Source organism: Choristoneura fumiferana, chromosome Z (assembly GCF_025370935.1).
Source record: "Choristoneura fumiferana chromosome Z, NRCan_CFum_1, whole genome shotgun sequence".
Lineage (NCBI taxonomy): Eukaryota > Metazoa > Arthropoda > Insecta > Lepidoptera > Tortricidae > Choristoneura > Choristoneura fumiferana.
In genome coordinates this window covers 29,315,824-29,327,197 of record NC_133472.1, presented here as the reverse complement: position 1 = coordinate 29,327,197, position 11,374 = coordinate 29,315,824, and the positions used below count along the sequence as shown (strand labels likewise).

Sequence of the window (11,374 nt, the reverse complement as noted above, 5' to 3'; positions counted from 1 at the left end):
ATGGATACTAAGTAGGCAACGGATAAAAACATACTTATAGTAGAATAAATAGTACTTAAATAGATATTAAACATCCAAGACGAGAAAACATTCGTATTATTCATACAAACTACTGCCCCCGGCCGGAATCGAACCCGGGACCTCAAGCTTCGTAGTCAGGTTCTCTAACCACTTGGCCATTAGGTTGTCTAATAATTGGGCATACATATAGGAATAGCCTATTTTGCGAGGCACCTTGTCAGTGTGTTAATATTTCCAGCGCGGCGCTTGTGTATTCGACGCCCGCGCTGCCGTTCGTGCCGGCGACAGCCATCGTCGTCAACATCTACCTGATCCTGAACCTCTCCATCCTGACGCTCGTGCGATTCACTGTGTGGATGATCATTGGTAAGCAATCTTCTTTTGTTTTATCGCAAGAGTTCCTAATTCAAACTTAACTTACTTAAGCACAGTTTCCAACGCGAACGGAGTTCATTGTAAGTACTTTCATGCAGCCGATCGTTGTACGTGACGCTGAGTCCATACGGAGTACACTCCGCTTGCGGTGTAAATTGGGCTTTTTCCTTGAACTGAAACAATTACTTTGCTTACCTGCGACCTTATGATAGCTAGGTCTATGCAAGAAATGTGTGTTCATGCAGTGCCTCCACCTCCGCGCTGTAAGAACCAGAGCTCGGTGAGCTATTCTTATGTCATTACTGTCAGATGTAGATATAAATATAGATACACACTGAAAATAAATATAAAAAAAAACTTTGATGATTAAACTAAACTAAAATGACAATACATTGTAAAACGAGTACTGACCAAGTTTTTAAATGTATTCAAAAGTTTCTGTGTAATTATAATAGATAACTATCAGCTTTTCTGTATTTTCTATTTTCAATGCTAATATTCCTGCTTTTACAGAGAGTAAATACCTAATCAAATAATATCCACTTATCCACTGAAGTGCCAAAATTGTACCTACATTAACGGCGACGTAACACTTGTAGTAAAATTACCATTAAATGACAAGGTATGTATCCATATTATGCGAATTCTAAAAACAGCTCCCCCTTTTCGAGCTCTGCAAGAACACACACAATTTACACAAACCCATCTATGACCACCACCACACTACACTGTCGCGTTTTGAACTCGAGCAGGGCTCATCTTCAGAGCAAAGCAACCGCCTGATCCAATAAATGACTTTTTCCTTCAGGATTAGTGGTTTACTTTAAGTATGGTATCAAGAACTCTGCCCTGGAGATGAAGACAGACGAGGAGGCAGTGTCCCCGCCCACCCCGAGCCCTCTGGACCGCACCACGCTGCCGCCGCCTTCCGCCCAACCAGCTCGCCACGTTGGTGACCGTAACATTTTCGAAGGCGACGGTAGCAGCGGACTCTACGGCAATCTTGAGTGAGTACACCCCAACCGCAGCAAACAAAGCCCCCAGGACCGCATTATGCAGCGGTCGTCCAACACTATTGTCGTTCCAATCGTTTATTTAACTTTTGACAGATAACGCACGTGAAGTTTTACAATAATTTTCGGTACAATTTACTACAGAGAATACCGTACTTCATGGACGGGTACCGCCCACTTACTGATTTCCCATTCGTAATGAATGACCATAGACTATAAAAACCGTTTTGAAGCAAATCGATTTTATAAATAAAACATACATTTAAAATTATTGTGATTATATTTTATATCAAAATCATTTAAAAATAATAAATACATTAATATGCCTTTAGGGGTTAAAAAGTTAAAACAACTAAAATAGGCACTTTAATTATACTGCCTACCACGGGCGTCTCGCTGTGTGACAACAAACTGGCCTCGCTGCCGCGTCCAGTTTTGCCGCTTCATAATTGACCAAATTACTAAATTACCGTCGGAAGTGATAAACATATTAACTTTACATAAATGGTTTATTTTAATATGTAAGATAGTAACTTAAACACCTGTGAATGTTTATAAAACAATGCAAAATGTTGAGCAAAAATAAAATATGAATGTGTTAAATCGATTAAAACTTCTTCATGAATAAAATCGATTGTGAAAAGAAATCGAATCAGGAACGCATCAGGGCATCACTATTTTAATTAGTACTCGAGCTGTCAAAAGTTAAATTAACGATTGGAACGACAATAAACGCGCGTTCTGACCATGACCGTAGAATTTTCGAAAAAGCGGGTAGCAGTTGACCGCTGTGGACCTACCTATGACATTCATGACCATGAATGTCGTTGGGCAGGTGGCAAGGAACAGGGAAGGAAATTAATTATTCTATGAATGGATTCTCTATGAAGGATGGTTAAGCTTTGAAGCTAAACATGCATTTCTTTTTTCAACGTCACGTGTTAGACTGAAGTAGTATCCTTATCTGCTTTTTTCTTATGTGCTTTTTAATAGATATAACCACAGTATTTTAGCAGGTTAGCGAATCTCCATCGCTGAACGTCGGCTATTGAAAACTTTGGGTCTATATATATGTTTTAATCATGTTCTCGTAATGCGAGTCGCGTTTAAATCTAAAGAGAACATTACTTAATGGTAGCGTATTTAATACAAAATAAAATTGTAAACGACCTAAATAAAATGGTCTGGATTTTCCATTTGCTAACGTTAATTTTGATGCCTTTACACAACTATATTTACCTATACTTCATTCAGTTTAGAATTGGAGGCCACAGCAACATTGTATTGCGTCTGGTCAACTATTTCTTACCTAGCAAATAGTCCAGTACAATAGTCTGGGAGCCGCAAAATAAAATTGTTTTAATGCCACTTTATTTGCGTGTCGTCAATTGTTATTCTAGTACTAATTGTAAAGAGATTACAGTGCACGAGCCGCAATACAATGTTGCTGTGGCCTCCAATTCTAAATTAAATGAAGTATAGTACCGTAATAAAGGGCCGCACTAAATGCAAACGCAAAGCACTGTACCTAGGTAGGTACCTGTAATGTAACTTCACGCATGCAATTTCGGCTTTGTGCAATACTGATAGCATTTTCATTAAATCCACGTAGGTACATAGTTGTTTGCACACTGCTGTTCGTTCGGAGAACCATTTTAAGTTAAACATAGCTATACAAGTAGGTAGGTATATTTGGCTGGAAAACAATGTAACAGTATGTATATACATAGTTGAACCCTCCCCTAAAGGTTCCAGTGAATGCTACTGATAAATACACCTACAGCGTAGTCAAAGCGAGCATTGTGCACACAGCACCCAAAGCCAGTCCGAAATTGCAGTTTTGTTCTCAAAGGGGAGTTTATATTAGGTCGGTGAACACACGCGCTAACCAAACATTGACACCAACTTGAATTAAATTTTACGAGTGCCGTATAAACGCTGGAAAACACAACTTCGGTGTGATATAGGACCGAAATAATGAAAATGACAAATTATATTCAAAGGATCATAATTATCACAGCCTGTATACGTCCCACTGCAGCAGGGGCCTCCTCTCGGACTAAGAAAGCTTGGGCCATGGTTCCCACGAGGGTCTGGTGCAGATTATGACAGTGGAAAATCAAAGGACACTTACTTAAATTTTTAAGAGTAGGTACCTAATTTTGCGTTCAGTTTAAAATGAAATTAATCCCCTAATTAATTACTAAAAAAAAGGTTATTAAAGCAACGTAGTAACCTACATAAACTTTAAATAAATAATTGACAAGATTTCATATTTCTAAGACTATAATTTCATTCGTTCTCTGTATTCTGTTTGGAAAGAGGACGCTGATATTTTTAAAATTTCGGTACGATTATAATTTTTTTTTAAGATATGCTTATTCTAAAAGGGCATAACTCCAAAACTACCACACAATAGATCCATTACTTTTGTCTAGTCTCTATTTCAAAAAAAAGATCACATAATCTGACATAGACGTTGTCAAAATTTAGACAGCTCCTTTTTCTGGTGTAAAAGGCAAAGGAAACATATATCTATTCTGTAGTAGTTTTGGCATAATATTTTTAAATTTTGTTGTATTTTTTTTTTAAATATGGAGAAATAAATTATAATAAATATTTTCCCCTGTTCAGGAGCCAAAACTCTTTCGATTCCTGTAGTAATTTACAGGTGTTAAAAGTATGAAATCTTGACAATTGTGGTATTCATATCCTTCCTATGAGATTAAAAAATATTTGGTAGGTACTCAGTTGACTAATTTATTCCATGGTATTTTTTTATTTAATCATTAGATAATAATATACTTTTCACCTCAGCAGCTCAAACAAGCAGGTTTTGCTATGAAAAATCAGTGAGCAAAATCGCATTTTGCTCACTCCGTGAGACAAAGTAGCTTTTTAATTATTTTTTTAAATGCTGAGGTCAGTGCTGGGTCCACTCACTGAATGTCAAATATTTGAACTTGACTTTGATCTGTCACTTACACTTCAATATGAAAAAACCAAGAGACATAGGATCAAATCGATACGAAGTTCGATTTTCAAATTCTGTAGGCTCAAAAAGAAACAAACCAACAAACGTTCTGGTACACATATAACCGCAAAATTACAAAACGTCTGCTATATTATGTAGGTATATAGAGCATTATTAGAGGGATTTAGTATAGCATTTATTGCTCGAAGCTTGTACGGTGCTTTTCTCAAATATAAACTAAAAAACTACAAAGATAAATTAGCAAACAAAACGAGCATAAATGAACGAATATCCCACTCAATTTTAAAACGCTTTATTCGTTTAGGGACATAAATGTCCAAATGTCAGAAAGTCCAGGTGTCACATTGTCCATGATCAAAAAGTCCGAAGGTTATAATGCCTTAATGTCGGATAGTCCATATGTCCGAGAGTCCAGGTGTCACATTGTCCATTGTCAAAAAGTTCGAAGGTTATAATGCCTTAATGTCGGATAGTCCATATGTCTGAGATTCCAGGTGTCACATTGTCCATTGTCAAAAAGTTCAAAGGTTATAATGCCCTAATGTCGGATAGTCCATATGTCCGAGAGTCCAGGGGTCTCACTCATTCTAATTTGGTTTTGTTTACACCTATTGCAATCAAATTGTTTTCGACTCGATCGCCTTTACTGTCAAGTCAATAAGAGCTGCCACCACGTAGACAATACGATAACAATATGGAAAGAGACAATGTAGAATGAGGCCCCAGTCCATCTGCATGACTGGATCAGCTGGTCAATTCTTGTCGACTCGACATGACATGTACGAAGCATCATAGATGCATCTGGATCTTACTGAGAATGGGTCTCAGGGTGTTAGATAACAGACTGGAAATAATGCAGATGAGCAATCTAGCTCTCTAATCTATTTCAGTTATATTTATCATTTAGTTGTGTTAGTCATATTTTTATACAATGAGACATTATGGGATTCAGGCCTTCAGAACTAGGACGTTTAATCCTTCGGACTTTTTAAATATGGACTTTTTGACGCTAGGACTTTCAGACACTAGGATGTTTCATCCTTCGGACTTTTTAACTATGGACTTTTTGACGCTAGGACTTTCAGGCACTAGTACGTTTAATACTTCGGACTTTTTGACCATGGACTTTTTGACGCTAGGACTTTTAGACACTAGGACGTTTCATCCTTCGGACTTTTTGACCATGGACAATGTGACACCTGGACTTTCTGACATTTGGACATGTATGCCCCTAAACGACTTTATTCTTAGTTTTTTTTTTTACTTTTTAATTAAGCAAGAAGCATTATACCAACCTAATAAAAAAATACCTACTGTGTTGACGTTTAGCATTAAAAATATGTCAATAATTAATTAATTATAATAAGGACAAATTGAAGAACAAAAACACGAGGTGAAATGAGGTTTAAAAAAACATAGTGAGTTATATGACAGAGAAATATCTCCGAAATATTACAATTATCCCACTCTTTTAATAAAGTATGCAACCACGTTGTACTAAAGCCGCTGGTCTTTTTTTTAATAAATTCGTTCCGTATACTGCCTATCTTAATGGTGACTGTATGAATCGTTTTCGAGAATGAGTTTTAAATATGATTAAGTAAGTAGGTACTATATGTATATCTTAACAAAAGTTTTTGATATTTTTGTCTTCTAAATATAATATGTGGTTTTATTTTAACCTTTAATTTAAATGTTCTCGCTGCTCCGGTGAAAAGTTGTATGTGTCACACGAGACCAAAGTTTTTTTGAATCTCGTGTGTTTGAATCCCTCGCTGATCTCATGATTTTAACCTAGAATCACTCGCTATCGCTCGTGATTCAATTGTAGAATCCTTCGCTTACTCGGGATTCAAAATCAACCCTCGCACCAAAAAACGACTTTGCTCTCTTGTTGCACAAATGACCATTATCGTTCCGTGTACCTACAGTCGCGCCCTAGCATATTTATTAAGTATCCTCTTTTTCATACTAACTGCATTGTTAAGTAAATAAAATGAATACTTAAATTAGATTAACGACCATACTTGTACGTACATAGCTCCATGAGCCCCTTAAAAAGATCTATGGTAATTATCGTACATTGAAGACTTCGACTTTTATAGACATGTGTTATACAGTGATTTAGTGTGTTATGTTTATGTAGGTACAAGATGTATGATGTGTATAATGGTTTTTTGTGTGTAAAAAATTCGTATTTGTCGTGCTCTCTCAATTGCCTACATTTAGTACCCATCGGCAAAGTACGTGTACGTCTTGTGACATTTGACACTAAGTAATAAAGTTCCATATTAAGATTCCATATTAGTGGATATGAAAATGTCACTAATTTAACATTATCATAATCATTTATTAACGATTCGGGAGCTGCCGTATTTCCATTGAAATCCGACTTTTCCCGATGAAAATACATTATTCTTGTACTTATCGTATGTGTATGTTGGTCGGCGCAGCTTCCCGGACCCCCTGCTAGCCTGGCACGAGACCGAGCTGGAAGCACCTTCCGCCCGATCCTCCGGGAGCGCCTACAAGCAAGTCGAAACGCGGTGAGCATTCACTTCTCTGATTAATAGAAAACAAAGAATACATTTCGATGGCAGCAAAGTAAAAGAAGACATCTACAAAATAGCTATTTTACAGGAGAGCGTATTTAGTAAAAAATAATGACTACTTTGAGATTAATGGACTGATTACCATGAAATTTTCTATGATGCATTAAAATAATGTTCTTTGGTGATTGTTCAACAGATTTTATTTCTGTAACATTATTTTAATGAAAAATTGTAGATGTCTTTTTTTACTTTGAAAGAGCTTAAACGTAGAGGAAGACATCTGCCTGATATCCGTTTATGCGTTGTAATGAAACAAACGCCTTTTCCGTTATAAAAAACGAATAAGCTAAGGTAAGAATCTCCGGTAAAACTTAGAGGAGTGTTTAGAGATAATCTAAACAACATGCAACGAGTATTCACCCTTTTTTTGATAAAATTTTGTAGATGTCTTTATTTACTTTGCATTAATCATTTTATTCATATTATTAAATGAGTTATCTACCACTCAACCTCATCGCTGTCTATCATATAAATTCATTTATTTCGTTAAAAACCCCAAAATATGTGTTAAATTAAAAAATATTTTTTTGTTTTATTTTTGTTTACTCATAATTGTTTTTACGTACTCAAAAACTAAGTTATTTTTTATAGTTTTACACTAATAAATTAAATAAATCAACAGTAGGTACAAGTAATAAAATTACGTACAAAATATATCCCAAAACAAAACAATATAAACTGTAAAAATAAAACAGTATGTACTATAATAGTATAAATAATATAATGCTATAATGAATGTGGATAATACCAAAATTGTCATCAATGGCCACATGGATCAGAGGCCCGTCATCGTTAGTGGAAATCTTCTTGATGTTGTTTCGGAGTACACATACCTCGGCCTGATTTTGCAGTTAAGGTACCAACACATGCTAGTTACTAGCACGAAAGCATGCTACTATTCAGCAAATGCTACTTACTAGCATGTGTGCATAGGGACGTGCTACTATTATAATAATAATAATCCCAGCCTATATACGTCCCACTGCTGCGCACAGGCCTACTCTCAGAATGAGAGGGCTTGGGCTGTAGTTCCCACGCGGGCCCAGTGCGGATTGGGAACTTCACACACACCATTGAATCGCTTCGCAGGTTTGTGCAGGTTTCCTCACGATGTTTTCCTTCACCGTAAAGCTCGTGGTAAATTTCAAATGTAATTTCGCACATGAATTCCGAAAAACTCAGAGGTGCGAGCCGGGGTTTGAACCCACGATCCTCTGCTTGAGAGGCCATAGGTCAAACCACTCGGCCACCACGGCTTGCTACTATTAAGCATGCTTTTTCTGTGTCATACAGGTACAGCAGGTACTAGCATGCTTATTAGCATGCTAATAACGAGCATAATGTAACAGTAGCCTTAGGTAGAACACAACTTTGAGAAGGAGGCCAAGAGAAGGATTCAGCTGGGCTGGGCAGCATTCGGAAAATTATGTCGAGTTTTTTCGTCAATTATACCGTAATGTCTGAAAACGAAAGTTTTTAACCAGTGCGTCCTACCCGTCATGACATACGGAGCTGAAATGCGGCCCTGCCAGCTATGGAACGAGCTATGCTCGGAGTTTTTCTGAAGAATAAAATCCGCAACGAGACTATCCGACACAGAACTAAGGTCATCGACATAGTTCATAGAATTAACAACTTGAAGTGGCAGTGGGCTGGGTCATATCTGTTGAAGCACCGACAACCGCTGAAGATATTGAGTGGAGACCGCGTCTCGGCAAACGTAGTCCAAGACGCCCTCCGTTCAGGTAGAGGGACAATCTGCGAAAGGCTGGTGGTAAAAGCTGGATGTGTCTAGCCGAAGACAGGGCGCAATGGCGGTCTATGGGGGAGGCCTATGTCCGGACTGCTATTGGCTGATGATGAATAGTATAATCGATATTCTACCTACTACTTATATACCTATTAGGAAAAAAACAGATTGCTCGTCATCATCAGTCAAAATCTGTTCAGGCGTGTCGTTTCCAAAAAGCGGTAAGCTGCAAGCAATAGAAACTTAAGTACTTACTTAGGTTAAGAATTTTAATTCATTTGCTGTCTAAATAAAAAAAACAAACAAGTGTATGAAACCAATGTTAAGTAATATATCTATTTGTTTAAATATTTTAAGAAAAAACAAATAATTTCCTCATAGAAATTAGAAATAATAACTTTGTAGATTGAGACATATGCAAAAAGTATGACGTATAAACGGACAAGTGGCATGTGACTTTATTGACGTCACAAGCATCCTGTCAAAGCTCCGAAGTAAAAGCGGATAAATTCAAATGTCCGTTTCTACTGCGATGTTTTTTCAAAAGCTAGTGTAGATGTTTTCTTTTACGTGCCAAATTTTCTTCATTATTTTGAAATTTGAAATATTTTTTTAACAGACTTATAGATATAGTTGAAATAAGTTATTTTTTGTAAAAAAAGCATTTTTGAAAAAATGTAGATGTCCGTATCTACTTTGCTGCCATCGATTTATTCGCGAGATTTTGAAATAAAAGATGGCAAAATGTGTACGAAATAGTATTATATAAATAAAATAAATAAATATCACGGGATAATTCACACCAATTAACCTAGTCCCAAAGTAAGCTTAGCAATGCTTGTTTTATGGGTACTAAGCAACGGATAAATATAATTATATAGATAGATATATACTTAATACATATTAAACACCCAAGACCCGAGAACAAACATTCGTATTTTTCATACAAATATCTGCCCCGACACGGGAATTGAACCCGGGACCACAAGATTCGTAGTCAGGATCTCTAACCACTAGGCCATCTGGTCGTCCAATCGTATATATACTTAATGTAAAAAATCAAATGCCTTGTCCTTAAGCCGAGCATGCAAAAAATTGTTGATGGTGCATTGCACCACATACGCAGGGCGTAGGCGTAGCGCTAACGAGTTATCATGTAGGTACCTACTATTATTATAAATGCGAACATATTATTAATGCAAAATAAATGAACAACATATTGTAGGTTCTGGAAACTTCCATGAGAATTTGTAAAAATTACAGACTTTTCTACTACCAGTCCTACCTAATAGGTCATGCGAGCGAAGCTGGGGATGAAGGCTAGTAGGTAACTTAAAAGTAATCGAAAAAAAATACAATATAATGCTTCTAGGTACTTAATTGAAGTCGACAAACATTTTGAACATGAAACTATATACCGTGAGACCGTGATACCCGTGTACCATTGAGTTATCGGTTACAATATCATTTAATTCGACAAATAATCTTCAGAATATTTGAGTTACAATTGAATTCTTCAATGTTCCAGGTATAACGCCAAGACTAACAGCACTACGTCTCACACCTCCAGTCGCCCGATGCCGTGGGCTTACCCTGACCAAGACTACGGTACCTGGGACGACTAAACCACCGAAATTAATTACACTTTCAACTTTTTGTTGGACGTTTTGATACATAGTTCGCCGTTCATTTCAAGACCGAGGACTTACCTACAAAAGTCGCCGTAGATATAAACGGCCTGAAACGCGTCTCTATGTAAAACTCGTTCCTTTTGCCCCTCTGTCCCCCTATTAAGTTGCATGTCGGTCGGCCTACCCGTGCCCGGTCACGGTCAAACATAAATGCGTCCATTCTTCCCATTTTTCAGTTACAAAAGTTTTATTTCAACAAAAATGAGATTACTCATAATAACTATCAAAGAAGAGTTTTATCTTTTCAATAAGCATGTTCCTTTTTGTTCAGCAATTTGTTTGTTATATTATTTTTTACTGATGATTTTAAATTATTATTTGAGTTTTTTCTGTTTGAGCAAATTATTTACGTACCTACGAAGGGTCCCATATTTGAATTTTGCCAGCAAAATGACAACGGGATTTTTAGTCGATTTTACCAAATCGTTCAGAGATATTATCTAACGCTCAGACATTAATCTCAGTTTACATCTGGCGCGTGTAAAACTATTAAAGATTGCTTGGCTATGCACAGATTTTGGGGAACTCGACCGTTGTAGTGAACTCTTCGACCATTTTGATTTGAGCTGTTAATGTTTAGTTTACAATTATCAACTAACAGCACAACACCATAGCGGCAGAATCACGATTGCGGAGGGAAGTCATTAAGAGTAGGTAGTAAAGTATTTCCTAGTGGGTACTTACCGTTTTTTAAAGGTCTCTAAGACCCTTACTGGCCATACTTCCATGCCGCGAAGTTCCGAAATCTGCTCATCAGTGATAAAAAAAACATACTATTTATAAACTGCGTCGTAAGTAGGTAAAGGTACTTCTATTTGAATTACCAATTGCAAGTAAGTACCGAGAATGACCGCATAGCTATCCTTGCAAAAATTACTACACCGTGTTCGGCCATCCTGAATGCGCCACTTTGCCTT

The 11,374-nt window shown here is 36.9% G+C and overlaps 1 protein-coding gene across 1 annotated transcript in view; it reads left to right on the top strand.

Moving 5' to 3' along the window:
• Positions 1-6,989, top strand: part of LOC141433735 (solute carrier family 7 member 14) — a 126,364-nt gene extending 119,375 nt beyond the window's left edge. The window contains exons 16-18 of the mRNA XM_074095837.1: positions 260-387; positions 1,205-1,403; positions 6,858-6,989. Coding sequence (XP_073951938.1) covers positions 260-387; positions 1,205-1,403; positions 6,858-6,954 — 424 coding nt within the window. The 3' untranslated portion in view covers positions 6,955-6,989. The remainder of the gene's footprint in view (positions 1-259; positions 388-1,204; positions 1,404-6,857) is intronic.
• Positions 6,990-11,374: the final 4,385 nt, after the last annotated feature.